General features: G+C 54.6%; 1 protein-coding gene across 6 annotated transcripts in view; it reads right to left on the bottom strand.

Annotated features, from left to right (window-relative positions):
• FBN3 (fibrillin 3) overlaps positions 1–22545 on the bottom strand; it is a 78328-nt gene that overhangs the window by 29730 nt on the left and 26053 nt on the right. For 5 of the 6 annotated variants that reach the window (XM_064734302.1, XM_064734301.1, XM_064734304.1 and 2 more), the window contains 13 exons: positions 20488–20685; positions 19495–19620; positions 13939–14064; positions 10148–10300; positions 9328–9528; positions 8277–8420; positions 8045–8164; positions 7317–7442; positions 6447–6569; positions 5358–5633; positions 4289–4342; positions 2740–2865; positions 914–1039 (listed from right to left, as the gene is read on the bottom strand). In XM_064734302.1, coding sequence (XP_064590372.1) covers positions 914–1039; positions 2740–2865; positions 4289–4342; positions 5358–5633; positions 6447–6569; positions 7317–7442; positions 8045–8164; positions 8277–8420; positions 9328–9528; positions 10148–10300; positions 13939–14064; positions 19495–19620; positions 20488–20685 — 1899 coding nt within the window. Of the gene's footprint in view, positions 1–913; positions 1040–2739; positions 2866–4288; positions 4343–5357; positions 5634–6446; positions 6570–7316; positions 7443–8044; positions 8165–8276; positions 8421–9327; positions 9529–10147; positions 10301–11135; positions 11175–13938; positions 14065–19494; positions 19621–20487; positions 20686–22545 lie in introns of those variants that run through there. The other variant, XM_064734306.1, reaches the window with a different exon arrangement.

A 22545-nucleotide genomic window follows, 5' to 3' on the forward strand; every position in this document is an offset into this window, starting at 1 on the left:
GAGCACAGGGAGTGAAGAATGGTGGGTTTAAATTGGTTTTTACATTGTTTTAAATATAATAATATAATTTAAAATATGTTAAAATATATATTTATATATAAAATATAAATACATATAAAAATATAAATGTATAAAGTGTGTAGTACATAAATATGTTGTGATATAATAATGATATAAAACATAAAAATATTATATAATAAACCAATATATATAGTATATCAAATATTTATAATATGGTATGTTATATATATTATATAATCGAAATTATATATTACATATTGTATATTATATATTCTATTCTATAGTATATATAATATATATATTGTATAATAATATAGTGTAGAATGTAAGAAATACTGCATAATATATAGATAAATAATAAATTATAAATCATATTAAAAATTCCATATAAATACATAAATTATAGCTAGAAACATGTAATATAGAGAGCCCTAATAACAATATCAAAAAAATACAAGATTTACAAAAAGTATTTGGATTGAGGGTGGTTGGAGCACTTGTGTGCAAAGTGCCAGTTCTCAAATATTTGAGGCCTCTGCGCACAGGAAACCATTTTTTCCTCCTCCAAATCACAGCCTTTCAATCAAATTCCCCAAACCTTGCAATTTTGGTCAGGCCTCAAGCTCAAATTTTGTGGCCCTGGAGGAAATTGCTCTGGTTTCCAGGCTCAGATGTTCTGGGGTCAGGTGCCCATTCTGCTTTGAACCCAGTGGGAAATATCACTAAAACCATAGGAAAAAAACCCTAAAAATGAGTTAAAACCCCCTGAACCCCAAAGATGCAGCTGCTGCAGCGCAGAGCAGTGCAGAGGGAAGGGAAGCAGGGATTTGCAGCCCCAGGCAGGAGCTCGGGCTGTGTTTTTGCAGATTCTGGGGCTGCCCGGCCCCGTTACCTTCGCAGGTGTCGGTCTCGGTGCGGAACACGAAGCCCTTGGGGCAGGTGCAGGTGTAGCTGCCAGGGGTGTTCCTGCACAGCCCGTTGTCACACAGCAGCCGGTTGACGCTGCACTCGTCCACATCTGGGGACAGATGTGAGCATCCGTGAGCTGCTTTGGGCTGGGAAGGGTTAATTTCCCTCACGCAGTCACGGGAGGGACCCACAGGATCTGATCCAATCCCTGGCCCTGCACAGGCTCCCCAACAATCCCAGTCTGTCCCAGAGTGGTGTCCAAAGGCTCCTGGAGCTCTGGCAGGGCTGGGATGGGGCCATTCCCTGGGGAATTCAGCGCTCACCACCCTCAGGGGGAAGAACCTTTCCCTGATCTCCATCCCAAACCCCTGAACCTTTCCCTGATCTCCATCCCAAATCCCTGAACCTTTCCCTGATCTCCATCCCAAACCCCTGAACCTTTCCCTGACCTCCATCCCAAATCCCTGAACCTTTCCTCATGTCCATCCCAGAACCTTTCCCTGATCTCCATCCCAAATCCCTGAACCTTTCCCTGATCTCCATCCCAAATCCCTGAACCTTTCCCTGATCACCATCCCAAACCCTCTTAACCTTCCCCTGATCTCCATCCCAAACCCCTGAATCTTTCCTTGATCTCCATCCCAAATCCCTGAACCTTTCCTTGATCTCCCTCCCAAATCCCTGAACCTTTCCTTGATCTCCATCCCAAACCCCTGAACCTTCCCCTGATCTCCATCCCAAATCCCTGAACCTTTCCCTGATCTCCATCCCAAACCCCTGAACCTTTCCCTGATCTCCATCCCAAATCCCAGAACCTCTCCCTGATCTCCCTCCCTCAACTCTCCTACACCTCCCAAATCCCAGAATCTTTCCCTGATCTCCATCCCAAACCCCTGAACCTTTCCCTGATCTCCATCCCAAACCCCTGAACCTTTCCCTGATCTCCATCCCAAATCCCTGAACCTTTCCCTGATCTCCATCCCAAATCCCTGAACCTTTCCCTGATCTCCATCCCAAATCCCTGAACCTTTCCCTGATCTCCATCCCAAAACCCTGAGCCTTTCCCTGATCTCCATCCCAAACCCCTGAACCTTTCCTTGATCTCCATCCCAAACCCCTGAACCTTTCCCTGATCTCCATCCCAAATCCCAGAATCTCTCCCTGATCTCCCTCCCTCAACTCTCCTACACCTCCCAAATCCCAGAATCTCTCCCTGATCTCCATCCCAAACCCTCTTAACCTTCCCCTGACCTCCATCCCAAATCCCTGAACCTTCCCCTGATCTCCATCCCAAATCTTTGAACCTCTCCCTGATCTCCATCCCAAATCCCTGTACCTTTCCCTCATCTCCATCCCAGACCCCCTGAACCTTTCCCTGATCTCCATCCCAAATCCCTGAACCTTTCCCTGATCTCCATCCCAAATCCCTGAACCTTCCCCTGATCTCCATCCCAAACCCCTGAACCTTCCCCTGATCTCCATCCCAAATTCCAGAACATTTCTCTGCTGTCCATCCCACCTCCCTGGCACAGCTCCAGCCACTCCCTGGGTCCTGTCCCTGCTCCCAGAGCAGAAATCAGAGCTGCTGAACCCCAGCCCACAGGAGCAGGGAACAGATTCCTTGTTTTCCTTTCCCCACTGAAATCCTTATCCCAACCCATGAGCTCTCCAGCTTCCACCCTTCCCATTCTCCCCCCAGCCCAGCTGCTGGGGAGGATTTGGATGGTGCTGGAGGGGACCAGGGGCTGCAGCAGCTCCTGGAGGTGCCTGGCACCCCCTGAGCCCCCCAGAGCCCCAGCCCTGACTCACCCACGCAGTTCTTGCCCGTGGGGTCGGACTCGTAGCCCAGGTTGCAGATGCAGCGGTAGCTGCCCCGCAGGTTCTCACACATCCCGTTGGGGCAGATGTCGGGGTTCAGGGCGCACTCGTTGATGTCTGACAGGCAAAAAGAGACACGTGAGGTGGAGCCCAGCAAAGGCAAAGAGAGAAACATTTCACCCCTGGCTCCTCACTGCAGGAATTGTGGAGTCCCAGAGTAGTTTGGGTTGGGAGGGACCTCAAAGCCCATCTTGTTCCAATTCCACCATTCCAGGCTGGCCTTGGGCAGTCCAAGGATGGGGCAGCCACAGCTTCTCCATGCCCTGAGCCAGCCTGGGGCTCTGAGCTCAGGAGGAGAGAGCTGGATAAGGGGCTGGGATTAGCCCAGTTTAATGCCAAGGGCTCTCAGATCCCTGTGTGACATCCCAGAGTGTTCTTTATCCCAGTTCTAAGCTCAGGAATTGAATTATCCCTGGGTCCAGCACTGGGTGACCCAGAAGGGTGGCAGCCAGGTGGGCACTGCCCCTTCCTTGCAGCAGCATCCCTTCCTCTGCTCTTTTGGAGCCAAGCCCTGGTGCCAGGGCAGAGATTTCAGCCTGGCAAGCCCCAGCCTGGTGCCAGGGCAGAGATTTCAGCCTGGCAAGCCCCAGCCTGGCCCAGCCCAGGCAGTCTGTGCTGGCACCACAGTGTCCCTGCAGTGCCAGATGGCCACGGCTGCCCAGGCACTGCTGGCCTTTGTCCCCACGCTCTTGGAGCTCAGTTCCATTGAGGGAAACCCAGCCTGGAGAGCTCTGAGTGTGCAGCCCTGGCTCCAGGCAGGGGTGGAATGACCAGAGCGTGGCCTTGCTAGAAAGAGTCTCATCATTCCCATGGGACTGCTGCTGGCCAGGACAAGGAGCCCTGGATGGGAGCCCAAGGAGCCACCAGGGCTTTGCCTCTGGAAGGCTTGGCAGGGCTGCCTGGCTGCTCTGTGCTCTCCCTGCTGATCCAAGCACTGCCCAGGGCTGGCACTGGCACCTCTTGGAACTCAAAGCCGCCCCTTGGCAGCACAGTTTGTCACCTCCCTCAGCCTGGGACACCCCGAGGAGGAGCTGGAGAGCAGAGGAGGGGAACAACGAGGAGGGTCCCACTGCTCATTCCCATCACAGCAGGGATGGGAGCCCAAGATCTCCTGGCACAGCTCCCACAGGAAAAGCAGCTGAGGGTGCTGTGGGATGTGCCTGTGGAATCCTGCATGCTCCTGAGGAATCCTGGATGCCCCTGAGGAATCCTGTACACCCCTGAGGAATCTTGCATGCTCCTGAGGAATCCTGGATGCTCCTGAGGAATCCTGCATGCCCCTGAGGAATCCTGTACACCCCTGAGGAATCTTGCATGCTCCTGAGCAATCCTGCATGCTCCTGAGGAATCCTGGATGCCCCTGAGGAATCCTGTACACCCCTGAGGAATCTTGCATGCTCCTGAGCAATCCTACATGCTCCTGAGGAATCCTGGATGCCCCTGAGGAATCCTGCACCCACCTCTGGAGTCCTGCACCCACCTCTGCCATCAGCCGTGATCCCGATGCCGCTGCTGCAGAGAGCCTGGAATTCCGCTGGGGACAGAGCACAACAGAGCCATCAGCCTGGCAGGACATTCCCCTCAGGGAGCTGCACTGAGCTGAGGGCTTCAACCCACCGAGGTTTAATTCTGTGTTTGTCACAGGGGCAGTTCTAGGCCTGTTTATGCTCACACAACACAGTCACAGAACGAGCTGAGCTGGGAGGGACCCCAAGGATCGTCCAGCCCAAACCCTGGAGCAGCCCAGACACCCCAACAATGCCACCTGTGCCTGGGAGCACGGTCCAAGCTCCCCTGAGCTCTCCCAGCCTTGCTGCTGTGACCTTGTGCATTTTAATGCTGATATTCCCATTTCCAACTTCCACCCCGTTTATAATTTATCCATAAATTATGGGTTATGGATATGATTATGGATTATGGATATTCATTATGGATCTGGATATGGATATATTATGGATTATGGATATTGATTATGGATATTCATTATGGATTATGGATATGGATATATGTGGATTATTGATATGGATTATGGATATTCACTATGGATTATGGATATAGTATGCATTATGGATATTGGTTATGGATTGTGGAGTATGGATATGGATTATGGATATGGATATAATTATGGATTATGGATATTGATTATGGGTTATCATTGTTGATTATGGATATGGATTATGGATATTGATTATGGATATGGATATATTATAGATTATGGATATGGATTATGGATATGGATATATTATGGATTATTGGTATGGAATATGGATATTGATTATGGATACGGACATATTATAGATTATGGATATGGATTATGGATATGGATATATTATGGATTATTGATATGGATTATGTATATTGATTGTGGATATGGATATATTATAGATTATGGATATGGATAATAGATATGGATATATTATGGATATTGATTGTGGATATGGATTATTGATTATTGATTAAGGATTATAGATTGTGGATTATGGATTATGGATTGTAGATTATGGATGATGTCCCAACCAACGCCACGGCCCAGCCCGGCGTGGCCTCACCCGAGTTCTTGGCCGGGCAGGGCTGGCAGGGCTCCCCGAAGCCGTGGTCGGGGTTGGCGCAGCAGCACTCGGACTTGGTGACGGCGCCGGGGAAGGGGCGGGCGCAGGTGCCCTTCTTGATGCCCCCGTAGCAGGTGCTGCGCATGTGGGTGTCCACGCAGACGCGGCCGTCCACGCCGATGGCCAGGCCCCCCAGGCACTCGCAGCGGAACGAGCCCTCGGTGTTGATGCACCAGCCGTTCATGCAGATCCCCGGCGTCTCGCACTCGTCGATGTCTGGGCAGGGCAGGGCAGGAGAGGGGTGAGATCGGGGGGTGGGACACTGGGAGAGGGGTGGGGGACAGGGAGAGAGGGGTGGGACATGAGGAGAGAGGGTTGGGACATGAGGAAAGGGGATTGGGACACATGGAAAGGTCTGGGACACATGGAGAGAGAGAGGGGACTGGGACACACAGAGAGAGGGTTGGGACATGAGGAGAGAGGGTTGGGACACACAGAGAGAAGGCTGGGACATGAGGAAAGGGGACTGGGACACATGGAGAGAGGGCTGGATATGAGGAGAGGGCTGGGATGCACAGAGAGAGGGCTGGGACACATGAACAGGGGCAGAACACGTGGGCCGGAGCTCAGGACATGCAGAGAGGGGCCCAGGACACAGGACAATGGTCAGGTCACACAGACACAGAAAGAGGCTCGGGACACACTGACAAGGCATCAGGACACATGGACAGCAGTTTGAACATGCAGAGGGAGGCTCAGGACACACAGAGAGGGAATCAGGACACAGAGACAAGGCTCAGGTCACACTGAAAGAGGCTCAGGACACTAAAACAGAGGGTCAAAGACACTGAGAGAGGCTCAGGACACACAGACAGGGGCTCAGGACACACAGACAGGGGCTCAGGACATGAGAACCTTTCCCCTTTTTGCCCATTCTGCCACAAAGGGCCAATTTCTGGCAGCACAGCAGGAGCTGCCTGGAGACACCCTTGGATTTCTCATCTCCCCTTGCCCTGAGGAGCTCACAGGTGCCCTGAGGAATGTGGGCAGGGGCTGGGGGTAGGAAGAGCCCACCTGGGGCTCACTCACCCACGCAGTAGCGCCCGTTGGGAGCCAGGACAAAGCCGGGTTTGCAGATGCACTTGAAGCTCCCGTCCTCGTTGATGCACATCCCGTTGAGGCACATGTTGGTGGTGGCACACTCGTCGTGGTCTGGGGGCACACACAGCACCCCGGAGCTGCAGCAAGACCCTCCTGTGGCCCAAACCCCCCTGTGCCCCATCCCATGGCCAAACTGTGGGTGCTGGGCCTCAAAGCAGAAAGGGACATGGTTGGGGAACCTCCAAGAGCATCAGCTCCAAGCCCAGGGTCACCTTTCCTGGTCAGAGCTGTCCTGCTCCAGGCAAAACTGTGGGTGCTGGGACTCAAGACTGAGGGGGAAATGGAGGGGGAACCTCCAAGAGCATCAGCTCCAAGCCCAGGGTCACCTTTCCTGGTCAGAGCTGTCCAGGCAAAACTGTGGGTGCTGGGCCTCAAAGTTGAGGGGGAAATGGAGGGGAAACCTCCAAGAGCATCAGCTCCAAGCCCAGGGTCACCTTTCCTGGTCAGAGATGTCCTCCTCCAGGCAAAACTGTGGGTGCTGGGCCTCAAGGCTGAGGGGGAAATGGAGGGGGAACCTCCAAGAGCATCAGCTCCAAGCCCAGGGTCACCTTTCCTGGTCAGAGATGTCCAGGCAAAACTGTGGGTGCTGGGCCTCAAGGCTGAGGGGGAACCTCCAAGAGCATCAGCTCCAAGCCCAGGGTCACCTTTCCTGGTCAGAGCTGTCCTGCCCCAGCCCTGCTGATCCCTGCACCCCAAACCCCCTCACAGAAACACCTCCCCAGCCCTCTCCTGGGGCACAGCCCAGGGAGGAGGTGGTCCCAGCCCAGCCCTGGGCTGCTGGGGCCAGGGGAGCCTCACCCACGCAGTTCTTGCCGTCGGGGGTGATCTCGAAGCCGGCGTTGCAGATGCACTGGAAGCTGCCGTCGGTGTTGACGCAGCGCCCGTTCCTGCACATCACCCCGTTCATGATGCACTCGTCAATGTCTGCAGGGAAAGCACCAAAAAGTGGCAGCTGGGAGAGACAGGAGCGGCCCCAGCTCAACATCCCCTGTGAGAAACTCTCAGTGCCTTCAGACACAGGAATTCATCTTCAAAAATCCCACTTGGGAAATTGGAATCTTTTCACCTTTCTGGGCAGTGGGGGAGGCTTTGGAAGCCACTTTGTCAGGAAGGATGAAAATGAACATTTCAAAGCTTGGGCACTGCCTTTTCTCACTGTTCCCATGTGGAACAGTCCCTCCCCATCCCTCTTTTTTGGCAGTCCCTCACCTTCAGCAGCCTCTTGGCAGCTTGCAGCCTTGCTGGAAATGCTGCATCCACACCAACATGGCCCAGAACCCCCCTTTTTGTCAAATAAAGTTCTCCCAACAGAATTCTGTTCATGGGGAGGACTCTGCAGCTCCTTTGATTGCCACCAGAAAATTTTAAGGCAAGCCAAGGCAGAGGAAACTTCTGGAGGGATCCCATCCCACACCCAGCCCTGCTGGGGATCCCTCTCTGCATTTCACCTCTACCACCCTTTTTGGGGGCCAGGGGCTCTGCTGACCCCTCTGCCACCCAGAAGAAAGGGGGGGGACAGCCCTTACCAATGCAGGCCTGCTTGGTGGGGGTGCTCTGGAAGCCCTCGTGGCACTTGCAGTGGTAGGAGCCCGGCGTGTTGACGCAGTCACCGTGGACGCAGGGGCTGCTCGAGCACTCATCCACATCTGCGAGGGGCAAAAAAAACCCCACGTGTGAGGGACCCTGAGGCACAGCAGAGCCCAGGAGCAGCGAGAGCAGCCTGGGGGAGCCCTGGGGCTCTGGGAGAGCCCCTCTCACCGATGCACTCCCCGCGGACGTCCTGCTTGTAGCCCATGTTGCACTCGCAGCGGTAGCTGGACGGCGTGGGGATGCAGCGCCCGTTCAGGCACAGGTTGGTGAAGTGTTTGCAGATGTCGATGGTCTGGTTCAGGGTGGCTGTTCCTGGGGGGCACACAGAGGGTTGGGGAGCCCTTGGGGGAAGCACTGGGAGGGGTTGGGGAGCCCTGGGATGTCCCAAGAACTCAGGATGAGGTGGCTGTTCCTGGGGGGCACACAGAGGGTTGGGGAGCCCTTGGGGGAAGCACTGGGAGGGATTGGGGAGCCCTGGGATGTCCCCAGGTCTCAGGATGGGATGGCAGTTCCTGGGGGACACAGAGAGGGTTGGGGAGCCCTGGGATGTCCCCAGGACTCAGAATGGGATGGCAGTTCCTGGGGGACACAGGGAGGATTGGGGAACCCTTGGGTGAAGCACTGGGAAGGGTTATGGAGCCCTGGGATGTCCCCAGAACTCAGAATGGGATGGCAGTTCCTGGGGGACACAGGCAAGGCTGGGGATCCCCTTGGATGTCCCCAGGTCTCAGGATGGGATGGCAGTTCCTGGGAAGCACAGGGAGGGTTGGGGAGCCCTTGGGTGAAGCACTGGGAAGGGTTATGGAGCCCTGGGATGTCCCCATGTCTCAGGATGGGATGGCAGTTCCTGGGGGACACAGGGAGGGTTGGGGACCCCTTGGATGTCCCAGGAGCTCTGTGGGGGGATGTCAGAGTGGTGCAAGGTGGGGAGGATGAGACTGAGATGCTGATGGGAAAGCTCTGCTCCCATCTGGAGCTTTTGGGAGCCTATTTGGGAACCAAGGAGTGATTCCAGAGCAGACCCAGCCTCGCTGGATCCGAGTGGGGGCTCAGCATCAGCGCCACATCCCAGCTGTCCCCCGAGCCAGGATAACCCCGTGTGAGCGGCATTCCAGCCCTGGGGAGGCTGCCCTGGGGCTGGGCAGGCAGGACAAAGGTGGGATAAAGCCGGGACAAACCGGGACAAAGGCAGGACAAACTGGGACAAAGGCGGAATTACCGATGCTGGAGCTCCCCTGGCTCATCCCGGGCAGCCCCGGGATCCCGCCCTGCCCGTTGGCCCCGTTGGGCCCGATGCCCCCGGGCCCGTTGAGTCCCGGCCCGACCCCGTTGGGCACGAATGAGGGAATTCCTGGGAAGTTCATCCCGGGGAAGCCTGGCATGACCGGGAGCCCCTCGATGCACAGCCTGCGGTACTCGTCTGAAACAAAAGAGAGCTTTGGGTGCAGTGCCTGCAGCAAAGGGTGGGTCCTGGTGGGAATGGGGGTAGGAAATGGTGGGAATGGGGAAGAAGGATGAGGAGGGATTGAACACCCCCCCAGCCCACGGTGGGAATGGGAATAGGAAATGATGGGAACAGGGCAGAAGGACCAGGAGGGATTGAACACCCCTCGCCCCATGGTGGGGCCAGGGGGTCTGGCAGAGGAATTTTGGGACATCTGGCACCGAGGGGTCCCTCCAGGCAGGGAAGGATGGGCATGGAGAAGCTCTGCCCTGCTCAGAGCTGGGGCTGAAGGAGGGGATGGATGCACAGAGATGTGGCTCCATCCCTGGACTCACCAAGGTTCAGCTCACCAAGGTGGGGTGCAGGATTTTGGGATGCCGGTTTTGGGGTGTCGGTTTTGGGGTATAGGGTTTTGGGGTACAGGGTTTTCGGTGCTGGTTTTGGGGTGCCGGGTTTGGGGTGCAGGGTTTTGTGATGCCGGTTTTGGGGTGCCGGTTTTGGGGTATAGGGTTTTCGGTGCTGGTTTTGGGGTGCCGGTTTTGGGGTATAGGGTTTTCGGTGCTGGTTTTGGGGTGCCGGTTTTGGGGTGACTCACCCGAGCCCCGCACGGGGCACACCTCGGGGGTCTGGCCGATGGCCCAGCAGCGCCCCGAGTCGCAGCAGCACTGCATCCTGCTGGCCTGGCCCGGAACGTCCCCGGCACAGCGACCGCCCAGCAGCGCCGAGAAACACGTGCCCAGGCGCTGGTCTGAGGGGACAGAGCGGGGACAGGGCGGGGACAGAGCGGGGACAGGGTGGGGATGGGGTGGGGACCGGGTGGGGAGAGGAAGAGGAATGGGAAGAGGGACAGGGACAGGGAAAGGGAGAGGGATGGGAAAAGGGGAGAGAGACCGGAACGGGGACAGGGATGGGGACAAGGACAAGGAGAGGAACAGGGATGAGGACAGGGATGAGGAGAGGGACAGGGATGGAACAGGGATGGGGACAGGGAGAGGGATGGGGATAGGGATGGATGGGGACAGGGACAGGGAGAAAGAAAGGGAATGGGACAGGAACAGGGACAAAGACAGGGAGAGGGAAAGGGACAGGGACAGGAACAGGGAAAGGGACAGGGATGGGGACAGGAATGAGGAGAGGGAGAGAGACAGGAAGAGGGACAGGGATGAGGACAAGGACAGGGACAGGGGTGAGGACAGGGAGAAAGAAAGGGAAAAGGACAGGGAGAAGGACAGGGAGAGGGAAAGGGACAGGGATGGGGACAAGGACAGGGACAGGGATGGGGACAGGGACAAGGAGAAAGAAAGGGAGAAGGACAGGAACAGGGACAAGGACAGGGAGAGGGAAAGGGACAAGGGAGAGGGACAAGGATGGGGATGGGGACAGGGACAAGGACAGGGACAAGGAAAGGAAGAAGACACACAGTCACAATGTGCCACCACCACGCTCTCAGGCAGCTCCCGAGGGCCCGTCCCCATGGAATCCCTCCCGGCCATCCCCTGTCTCAGCCTGGCCCCCCTGACCCCAACCCTGCCCCTTCTGGGGGGATTTTGTGGCTCCTGGCCAAGGCACTGAGGGTCTCTCACATCCAGCAGGCTCCATCCACCTGGCACCAAGCCCTGCGGGAAAACCTGGAATCTTCCCCTCCTGCTCTCCCACCTTGCTTCTTCTCAAGTCGGTTAATGAGGGGGAAAGTCTCCCGGGGTGTGGCTGCCACTTCCCGGGAGTGTAATTGGGATTAATGGCCCGGGGCTGTTTGATCTGGGGCTGGGGGTGCATTTTGCTCCCAGCACAGCTCGGGGACCCCCAGGGCACAGTGACCCCGGTTCAAAGCAGCAGCTCCTTCCCCAGAGCTGGGTTCTGGGGGAATTGCTCCTTTCAGGAAACTTTACCCACCAAAAACACCAGCAGACACAAAGCCAGACCTGGAGAAGGGGGATTTGGAAGCAAAGCTGGATCAGCCCCTAATCCTCAGGAAGGGGAGGAGAAGCCCCGGGGGTGTTTGGGACCAGCTTGCACAAAACCCCAGAAAAGCAGAAAATGCTGCGGGAGAGAGGGGAGGGGAAATTCCAGCTGGGATTAGAGAGAGCTCAGAGGTGGGCACTGAGCCCTGGGGGTGACCAGGTCCAGCCAGGATGGAAGGGCAGGAGGGGAAGGGAAGGGGGTCCTGACCATCCTGAGGGAACAGGAATGATCCCAGGATGGGTCTGGGGTCTGGCAGAGCAGGGGGAAGAGGGTCCTGCTCATCCTGAGGGGACAGGAATGATCCCAGAATGGGTCTGGGGTCTGGCAGAGCAGGGGGAAGAGGGTCCTGCTCATCCTGAGGGACAGGAATGATTCCAGAATGGGTCTGGGGTCTGGCAGAGCAGGAAGGGAAGGGGGTCCTGCTCATCCTGAGGGACAGGAATGATCCCAGGCTGGGTCCTGCTCATCCTGAGGGGACAGGAATGATCCCAGGATGGGTCTGGGGTCTGGCAGGGCAGGAGGGGAAGGGGGTCCTGCCCATCCTCAGGGGACAGGAATGATCCCAGGATGGGTCTGGGGTCTGGCAGGGCAGGAAGGGAAGGGGGTCCTGCCCATCCTGAGGGGACAGGAATGATCCCAGAATGGGTCTGGGGTCTGGCAGAGCAGGAGGGGAAGGGGGTCCTGCTCATCCTGAGGGACAGGAATGATTCCAGGATGGGTCTGGGGTCTGGCAGGGCAGGGGGAAGGGGGTCCTGCTCATCCTGAGGGGACAGGAATGATTCCAGGATGGGTCCTGCCCATCCTGAGGGGACAGGAATGATCCCAGAATGGGTCTGGGGTCTGGCAGAGCAGGAAGGGAAGGGGGTCCTGCTCATCCTGAGAGGAAAAGAACAATTCCAGACTGGGTCTGGGGTCTGGCAGAGCAGCGGGAAGGGGGTCCTGCCCATCCTGAGGGGACAGGAATGATTCCAGGATGGGTCTGGGGTCTGGCAGAGCAGCGGGAAGGGGGTCCTGCCCATCCTGAGGGAACAGGAATGATCCCAGGATGGGTCTGGGGTCTGGCAGAGCAGGAGGGGAAGGGGGTCCTGCCCGTTCTGAGGGACAGGAATGATTCCAGAATGGGTCTGGGGTCTGGCAGAGCAGGAAGGGAAGAGGGTCCTGCTGCTGGTGCCCCTAAACACCTTTACATTGTCACCTCCAGGGTGTGGCAATGTCCCCTCTCCTGATGCTTTAAAAGTGCCCACATTGTTCATTATTTCTCCATTTTCACTTCCCTGGCTTTATTTCACGGGATGCAAACCTGGAACCCCAAACTCGCCACACAAACCCTCCTGGGACAGAGCTGGCACGGTTTGGGTGCCAGGGCAGCGCCAGCCCAGCAGGAGCTGGGGGTTGTGCCAGAACAAACCCAGCCTGTCCCAAAAAGGAGCTGCAGCACCCAGAGCCAGCTCAGGTGCAGTCAGAGCCCACTGCAGCTCGGTCAGCTCCGCACTATTTTTAAATCTGGGCTTCCTAATTTTATTTATTTTCGTTTTTCGAAGCTCTTGGTTTCAAGGAAAGTGGGGAATGTCCCCATGACTCATCCCAGAGCTGTCACACCCCTCTGGGCTCATGGCAGGGCTGGGAAACAGCAGGGAAAAATTCCATTCCCATTAAAATCTATCAGTTTCCCAAACAAGAGCACTTGGGCTTTACTTTTTACTCACACTTCACAACATTTTTTTTTTTCCCTCCTGGAACTAAAACATTTAATTCTGCTCCAGGATCCGTGGCTAGAAAAGAATTTGGAGCTGATTTTTTTTTTCTGAATTCATTTCTACAGAAAGCTGTGCCTGCACCACCAATCCCTGCCTGTGCTGGAGGAATTCCTCTTCCCAAATCTCCTCATCCGCATCTTCCTGAAGGCAAATGGACTTTCAGACCAGGGAAAAAAAACCCCTGGGATTTATTTGCTGAGTGTGAGTAACCACAGAGCTGCTCCCCTATCCCAGGAACTGGAGTTTGGTACCAATGGACCGTCAAATATTCACAGGAAGGGAGTTTTGATCTGTTAAAAATCCAAACAATTCACTCCAGGCTCTGGAGGTTGGAGTGAATTTTTTGAATTTTGGATTTTTTTGAAGGCATTCCTCCCGACCTCTTCCTCGCTGCTCCTCTCCCAATCCCTTTCTCACTGCACCCACATTCCCAGCCCCACACCTTCCTCCCAACCCTCCTCCTCCTCCTCACACCCTTCCCACCCCATTCCACCACTGAGACCCCTCCACACCCCAAATCCTGCACAGGAACAAAGACCAAGCGAGCCCAGCCAGGCTCAGGATGGAGAGCAAGGAGAATTCCCCAGCTATCCCAGCACCATCCCAAAGTCCTGTGCGGGCATTCCCGGCCCAAATCCCACCCCAAAATCCTCCTTTTCCCCCTCACCGAGGCAGCGGGAGCCGTCGGGGCTGGTGATGAAGCCTCGGGGGCAGGAGCACACGTAGCTGCCCGCCGTGTTGGTGCACTCGCCTCCGTCGCACACGCCCGGGATGGCCCCGCACTCATCCACGTCTGCAAGGCACAGAAAACACCACGGGCAGCGTGGAAAATGTGCCCTTCCCCAGCCAAAGCCATGCAGGTGGGTTTGGGGGGGTCAGGGGATGATGGGGGTCTGTAAAACTCTGCCATTCGTGGGGTTTCTGCTTCTCTCCACAGCCTCTCCAAGGGGAAGTTTGGGATGGACACCAGGGGAAAATTCCTCTCAGAAACAGGGATTGGAGACTGGAAAGGGCTGCCAGGGAGGGATGGAGTCCTGCTCCCCAAACCCCATCCAAATCCAGAAAGGCTGGGAGTTGGGTTGGGCCATGAAGGGTCTCCAAAACTCTGCCATTTGTGGAGTTTCTGCTTCTCTCCACAGCCTCTCCCAGGGGAAGTTTAGGATGGACAGAAGGGAATAAATTCCTCCCAGAAAGAGGGATTGGACACTGGAAAGGGCTGCCAGGGAGGGCTGGAGTCCTGCTCCCCAAACTCCATCCAAATCCAAATCCAGAAAGGATGGGAGTTGGGTTTTAGGGCTCAGGGGATGATGGGGGTCTGTAAAACTCTGCCATTTGTGGAGTTTCTGCTTCTCTCCACAGCCTCTCCCAGGGGAAGTTTGGGATGGACACCAGGGGTAAATTCCTCCCAGAAACAGGGATTGGACATTGCCCAGGCAGGTTTAGAGTCCTGGTCCCTGGACACCATCCAAATCCAGGGCACAGAGGATGGGATTTGGGTTTGGGGGCTCAGGAAATGCTGGGGGCCATGAAGGGTCTCCAAAACTCTGCCATTTGTGGAGTTTCTGCTTCTCTCCACAGCCTCGCCCAGGGGATGGTTAGGATGGACAGAAGGGAATAAATTCCTCCCAGAAACAGGGATTGGACATTGGAAAGGGCTGCCAGAGAGGGATGGATCCTGGTCCCTGAGGTCACCTTGGTCATGGTCTGCAGGCCCAGCCCTTGACCAAATCCAACCCATCACCATGCCAGGTGATGGGTTGGGCTTGCAGCCCCCCTTGAGACCCTCCCAGCCCAGGATATTCCACAATTCCATTCTCTGATTCTATCCCAGTCAAGAGGGGAACACAAATCCCAGGATATTCCACAATTCCATTCTCTGATTCTATTCCAGGGGAACACAAATCCCTGCTTGGCTCTTCAGGACTCTCAAATTCTGCCCCTGGCCACCCCCTGAGGGGTCCCCTGAGCCCCCCAGTGCTGCTCTGGTTCTTTGATGCTCAGAACAGCCCTGAGAGCTCCCAGGGCAGCAGAGAACACAGAAACACAGAGCACAGAAACGCCTCCCCCACCTGGGCCCCTGCAGCCAAAATCAGATTTGATCAGCCAGCCCTGCCCTGTCACCCAACCCCAGCCCTGCCCTGGGCTCCAGCCCACGGAGCTCTGCAAGGAAAGGAGCTTTAGGAAGGCAAAGTTTAAAAATCCCAGCCCAAAACTTGGGGTGGCACTGGGGAGAATCTGCACGGAGCTCTGCAAAATAAAGAGCTTTAGGAAGGCAAAACTGAAAAATCCCAGCCCAAAACTTGGGGTGGCACTGGGGAGGCTCCCACACCTGGGGCTGTGCCTGTGCCATCCCTCCCTCACCCCAAGGCAGCAGAGAATCCCATTCCTATGGAAAACCAGAGAACCAAAGAGCTTCCATCAATCTGCAGCTCCTTTTTTATCCGAAATCCCCTTGAAAATCCCAGCTCTGAGAGCAGGAACGGAGCCCATTCCTGCAGGACTCCACATCCTGTGCTCCAGGAACCTGATCCCTGGGCTTTGTTGTGCTTTCAGCCCATTTTCCTGCTCGGTTTTCCCTCTGCGAGCGTCCCGTGGTGGTTTGGAGCCGTGCTGACCCGGTGGGAACGGGTTCATTAACAATTAACGCCCCTCTCATTAACGCCCAGCGCCGGGAGGGAATCCTGCCAGCCCCAGCCTGGCTCCTTCCCGGCTTTTCCAACCTTCTGTTCGGAATTAAAGCAGGATCCTGAGCTCTGCTGCTCAGACAATGGCAGGATTCAAGGCAAACGTTGATTTTGGAGCCGGGCTGGGATTGGAATTGGAATTGGCCTCGTCCTTAAAGGCTGGGAAAGCTGGAAAAGCCAAAGCTGCAGAGCTGGAGCTGCAAAGCTCATCCCTCATCTCAGGGTGTGGGAACCCCAACCTTTCCCTGTGCTAAAAACCCAGGGATTGATGGAGAAAACACCCCCAGGGCTCGAGCCTTGGGATCAGGGACTCGTGAAAGGAACCACAGAGGGGAAAATGGGAGCTCCAAACCACCCAGGTCCAGGGAAATGAGCTCTGCGTGGAGCCAAACAATGAGCTCTTCAGAGGGGCTCTGTGAGGAAATGCAAAGAAAGTGGTTGTGGGGTTCCATCCACCCGTGGAAAGCTCTGGGGAGCTTTCTCTGGCACAGGAGCATCAGGAAATTCAGGATTTTGGGCCCTCCGGGCCTGTGGGGGCACAAGGAGAACCTCACACCTAGAGGGGTGAGGAACAGAGGTGAGATTTGGAATCCCTGCATTTGTTCCCTCCTACAGAATATCCTGGAGAGGCCAAAAACGGGCAAATCCTGGCTGAGCTTGTTGCCTGGAGCCTTCCACTCCCTTTCCTGGTGTCTCTCCATGGATTTTTGTTTGGTCTCTTATCACCCTGGATGGGTTTTGGATGCAGGACACGTTCCTTTGGGGAGCATCCTGGAGAGGCACTGGCATTACCTCACTGATAGCAGAGCTTGGCCTTTGTCCTGCAGCACAGGAAGGGCTGTTAAAAAGTGAAATTCTTGGCAGAGAAAGCCTGGAATTATGGCAGGAAAAGCTTTGTCCAGCCAGTGATTCCCCCTTAGGTCCACACCACAGAATTGCTCCCTTCGGTGTCATTTTTCCAGTCGCTTCCAGGATCATTTAAAAGTGCCCCAGCCCCCCCTTTTCCCTGTGATTTATGGCTCCAGGTCTCTGGAGCAGCAGGATGTGTCCCAGCTCAGCTTTGATGTTCCCTCTCTCCACTTTGCACCAGGAATTTTCCTGTGTCCTCAACAATTTTCCTCCCGCCGCGTTGAGAACTCGGCTGGATCCAAACCTGCCTCTCATTCCCTGAAAACCTCAACAGATCCTGCTTTTTTCCCCTTTTTTCCACCATAATCCAGCCGTGAGATGGGTTAATTCATCCCTAACCTGGCAATTCCTGCCCTCTTTGCTCATCTTCTTGCACAGCACAAACACAATTTTGGGCGCTTCCCAAGCCCACCTGGTCTCCAGCGGTTTTTAGGGAGCAGCCTGAGCCTTCCCCTCCCTAAATCCAACATTTCCCTGTTTTTCAGCCTGCCCAGCAAGGGAGCAGTGCCAGAAACTCCCATCACCCCCGGAGCTCCTCGGAATACAATGGACAATGGGACAAACTCGAGCCACCCTCTGGAAGTGCCCCATCCACCAGGGGTGAGCCTGGAACGGAGCAAGCCCCGACTTGGAGGAGCTTCAGCTCCAAACCCAGCCTGGATCTTTCCCTGAGAGCCAAAGGATTCGTTTTCCTGCTGGATCTGAGAATATTCCAGCTGCAGCTCAGAGCATCCATTATCAGCATGGAATATCTGCCTTGGAAAAGCGTCCTTATCCTCCCCAGTTCCAGGTGTTGGGAGATAAGGTTTGGGTTAGGAGATAAGGAAGGCACCACCGTTATCTCTGTCCCTGCAGTTCACAGCAGATTACGGCACTGTTAATTAGGGGACAGCGTTAATTAGGGGACACCGTTAATTAGGGCACATCGTTAATTCCTGACTTCCCCCCAGGAATCCCCCAGCACCAAACTCCAGCTCTGGGCAACTGGAGAGAACCCCCCAGAGAGGTTTAATCGGGGTTTGACATTCCCTGGATGCCAGGTTTGGATGGGGAAGCTGAAAATGAGAGGGAAGCAGAGAATTCCCTCCTTTCCCCAGTGTAAAATGAACCCAAAACTCAACGAGGGAGCTCCTGCCCAGCTGGGATTGGGGCACAAATCCATGCTCTGGTTGTGCTTTGATCAAACCCTGGCTCAAAGGGAGGACCAAGGCAGAGATTTTGGCAGTTTCAGCAGGAATGTGCAGCTCAGGAATTTGATGCTCCATCTGCTGGACCAAATTCCTGAGGGATCAAAGGCTGCAGGAAACTCGGGGGCCCAAATCTTCAATGTGTCCATAAAGGAACCCTCTCCATTCCCCTATCCACATCGTTTTAGGGAATCCCAAAGGTGATTCCACTTCCCTGGGATCCTCCTCCCCTTCTGGTGGCCCTGCGGGGACGTGGAGGTGACACAGCTGGGAGAGGAGCCCTCAAACCTCAAATCCCTGCTGTCTGTGACATTCCCAGACCCAGAGGGAAGCCCCCAGCCCTTGGTGGTGATCCAGGGATGGAGCAGCCCCTGGGAATGCTGGAATTGTCCCTTTCTGGGGGCAGTTTGTGCCCACGTGGGGCTGCTGCTCCAGGCTCGGGGGGCAGTGGGAGGCCCCTCACATCTGGAGGACAGACCCAGACAATGGATTTGGTTTAATCTGGGGATGGAGGAGATTCCAGCTCAACCGGTTTCAGATGTGCTCTGCTCCCCAGCTGCTGGGGGAGAGGCAGGAGCAGCTTTCTGCTGCCCCTGCTCCCACCTGGGCCAGGCAAATTCCTGGAATATCACTGGATTCGGGGAGCTGCTCCTTCCTCTGACACACAAAAAGGGCTGGTTTGGATTGTCCTGCTTTCAATCCTTGCATGTGGAGCTCTGCAGGAATCCTGTCAGGATTTTAGAGAAAGTCTGCTGGCGCCCTGCCCAGGAAGATGCTCAGACACAGATGTTTCCTGGGGATGCAGGAATGTCCATCCCCCAGCAGGGATTGACCTCTGCAGCTCCTCTGGGCCCTCTTTGGAAACGTTTCCTGAGGGGCTGAACCCAGGGCACAGAATCCTGGAATGGTCAGGGCTGGAAGGACCTGGGAGATCAGCTCATGCCCCCTCCTACCATCCCAATTCCAATCCTGGGGTTCCAGAGGGGCTTTCAGAGCCCTCCCTGAGCTCCCAGCACCAGCCTGATGTCCCATTTCACAGTGATTAAATCTTCACAGCCCTAATGAAGAGCCTCCAAATTAAAAGTTGCTGAGTTTTCAAGGCTTGATCGGACCCAGAACCTGGCAGAGCTTTGGAGGCAGCCCTGAGCTGAGCCTGGCTAAACCTTCCAGAGGTCCCTGTCTGTGTTCCCATTAAAATATCCTTTAAAAACCCCCTCTGTGAACAAACCAAACCATTTCCTTCTGGTCTGAGGCAAGATTAGGAGATCAGGCAAAGCCCATTCCTCATTTCCTGCCCTTGGCCTGTGGGCAGCAGACCAAAACCCCCTTTGGCAGGGCTGGGCAATGGGATCCAGCCTGGAATGGGAGCTCTGTCCCAGCTCCACCTGGAAAAAGCCAGGAGTGAAATGCTCCTGGAGCTTTGGGAAGTGGAGCATCCCTTACCTTCACACCTGTGGCTGGTCTCGCTCTGCTTGTGCCCTGCAGGGCACTTGCACTCGTAGGATCCCACGGTGTTGATGCAATTCCCACCTTGGCAGAGCCCAGGGATGGCCTGGCACTCGTCCACATCTGCAGGAGGAAGAGGAGGAGGAGTGTGAGGGAACAGCAGCCATGGATCCCTGGGTTTCCCTGTGCTCAAGGAGCTGGATCACCTTCCAGAGGGAATTTCCTCCCAAACTGCACCAGGAGTCAATTCCTGCCTCAACAAGAGGGAGACTCAAAGGATCAAAGGATTGGGAATGCTTCCTGTGGCCCTTTGGGAGGAGTTCACCCGAGAGCCACAGTGTGCCCCGGATCTGTGGGATAAATGGGAGATCCCAGGGGACACTCCAGGTCCATGGAGGTGCTCCCTGACACACTGGGGGGATTTGGAAAATTCCACAGAGAGTTCTGTGCTTTGGGGCTCTGCTTTGGGGCTGCTTTAGGCTCCTGTTTCAGAGGACTGAAATGGTCTTAGCATTCTCTATTTTGGGGCTGTTTTAGGCTCCCATTCAGGACTCTGCTCTCTCCATCCTCTATTTTCTCTGTTTCAATCTCCTCTTTCAGGCTCTGCTCTCAGCACTTTGGGGCTGTTTTAGGCTCCTGTTCCAGACTCTGCTCTCCCCATCCTCTATTTCCTCCATTCCAATCTCCCGTTCCAGACTCTGCTCTCCCCAGCCCATGCCCATCCCTCTCACATTCCCTGCCCCTCCTATCCCTGCCCACGCCATACCCATCCCTGCCCACCCTGTGCCCACCCTGTACCCACCCCTCTCACATTCCCTGCCCACCCTGTGCCCACCCTGTACCCACCCCTCTCACATTCCCTGCCCACCCTGTACCCACCCCTCTCACATTCCCTGCCCCTCCCATCCCTGCCCACCCTGTGCCCACCCTGTACCCACCCCTCTCACATTCCCTGCCCCTCCCATCCCATGCCCACGCCCCGTGTCTGACCCTGGCAGGCGCCGGTGCGGATGTTGGGGATGAAGCCACGCCGGCAGGGGTGCGGCTGGGCCGGGCACATCTCGCAGGGGTGGCCCCAGGCGCGGCCGATGGTGGCACAGCACATGGTCTTGGTGCACACGATGCCACTCAGCTGGCCCTGGCACATCTGGTTGTTCACCTGGCTGAAGCAGGGCCCCGTGCGGTAATCTGGGCAGGAAAGGAGAGAATACCCAGGTTACACCTGGTGTCACCACACTGCTCTGCACAGAGAGAAAAAGGCGCAGTTCCTACCAAGAATAATTATTTCCCAAGAATATTTCTGGGTTTCACATTCTCTGAACCTCAGAGAAAGGAAAAAAACAATTCTTATCTCATTTGCTGGGCCTGTGTTTGGCTCCTTGACCTATCAGGGCCAAGTGTGTAGCCCCACATTCCTCTTCACAGAGAAAAGCAAGGCACAAATCTTCCCAATTCTTCAACCCATTTCTGGGTTTCACATTCTCTGAATCTCAGAGAAAGAAAAAAAACCACAATTCTTATCATTTGCTGGGCCTGTGTTTGTGCCAAAGCACAATGCAATATGGAGATTGTTCACCCACAGTGATGGTGTTTGGTTCCTTGGCCTGTCAGGCCCAGGTGTGCAGCCCCACATTTCTCTTCACAGAGAAAAGCAAGGCACAGTTCTTCCCAAGAATATTTCTGGGTTCCACGTTCTCTGAACCTCAGAGAAAGAAAAAAACACAATCTTACCATTTTCTGTGCCTGTGTTTGTGCCAAAGCAGAATGCAATGTGGAGATTGTTTACCTACAGTGATGGTGTTCTGTTCCTTGGCCTGTCAGGAAATAGCCCCACATTTCTCCTCACAGAGAAAAGCAAAGCACAGTCCCTACCAAGAATATTTCTTTCCCAAGAATATTTCTGGGTTTCACATTCTCTGAACCGCAGAGAAAGGAAAAAAACAATTCTCATCTCATTTGCTGTGCCTGTGTTTGGCTCCTTGGCCTGTCAGGGCCAAGTGTGCAGCTCTACATTTTTCTTCACAGAGTAAAGCAAGGCACAATTCCTCCCAAGAATATTTCTGGGTTTCATGTTCTCCGAACCTCAGAGAAAGGAAAAACACAATTTTCATCATTTGCTGGGCCTGTGTTTCTGCCAAAGCAGAATGTAATGGGGGGATTATTCACCCACAGTGATGGTGTTTGGTTCCTTGGCCTGTCAGGGCCAGGTGTGCAGCCCCACATTTCTGTTCACACAGAAAAGCAAGACACAATTCCTCCCAAGAATATTTCTGGGTTTCACATTCTCTAAACCTCAGAGAAAAGAAAACCAATTCTTATCTCGTTTTCTGTGCCTGTGGTTGTGCAAAAGCAGAATGCAATGTGGAGATTGTTTACCCAAAGTGATGGTGGTTTGAGTTCTTGGCAGATTCAGCTTAGATGTAATGTAATATAGTACAGAATAATAGACTATCATAAAGCAATTAATTAGCCTTCTGATAAGACGGAATCAGATAAATCATTCTCTCCCCTCATTGGGGGTTCCCTGTGAATTCCATAATCCAGTGTGTAGATAAATCCTAGGATTTCTGCCTTGCCAGCAGTGTGAGATTTGGGGGGGAAACTGCAATGGTGGCAAATTGAAGCGCGGTGTTGGAGGTGGTGGTGGCCCTAAAAGGAGCTGAAAATCAAAATTCAGGCAAAGAGACAATTCCAGGGCTGTGATTCCACCTGCTCTGGGAATTCCAGGGATGAGAAAAGCAATCAAATCTCAATTTAGTTACAGAGATTCTTCCCTGGAAGTGCCCAAAGCCAGGCTGGATGGAACTCGGAGCACCCTGGGATAATGGAAGGAGCCGGCAGTGGAATTCCATGGTTTTTATGTTCCCTTCCATCCCAAACCAGATTCTGGAATTCTCTCACTCTCGGATTCTGTCCCATTATTAATTCCTTCACTTTTAACTCCCAAACATCCCCCGGCAATTTCAGCTTTAAACCCCAGACACTGCAGCTTTCCCACTCCCAATTAGGATCCTCCCATCCCTTCAACCCCAAGGATTTTTAACCCAA

The sequence above is a fragment of the Zonotrichia leucophrys genome, chromosome 28 (assembly GCF_028769735.1).
Source record: "Zonotrichia leucophrys gambelii isolate GWCS_2022_RI chromosome 28, RI_Zleu_2.0, whole genome shotgun sequence".
NCBI lineage: Eukaryota > Metazoa > Chordata > Aves > Passeriformes > Passerellidae > Zonotrichia > Zonotrichia leucophrys.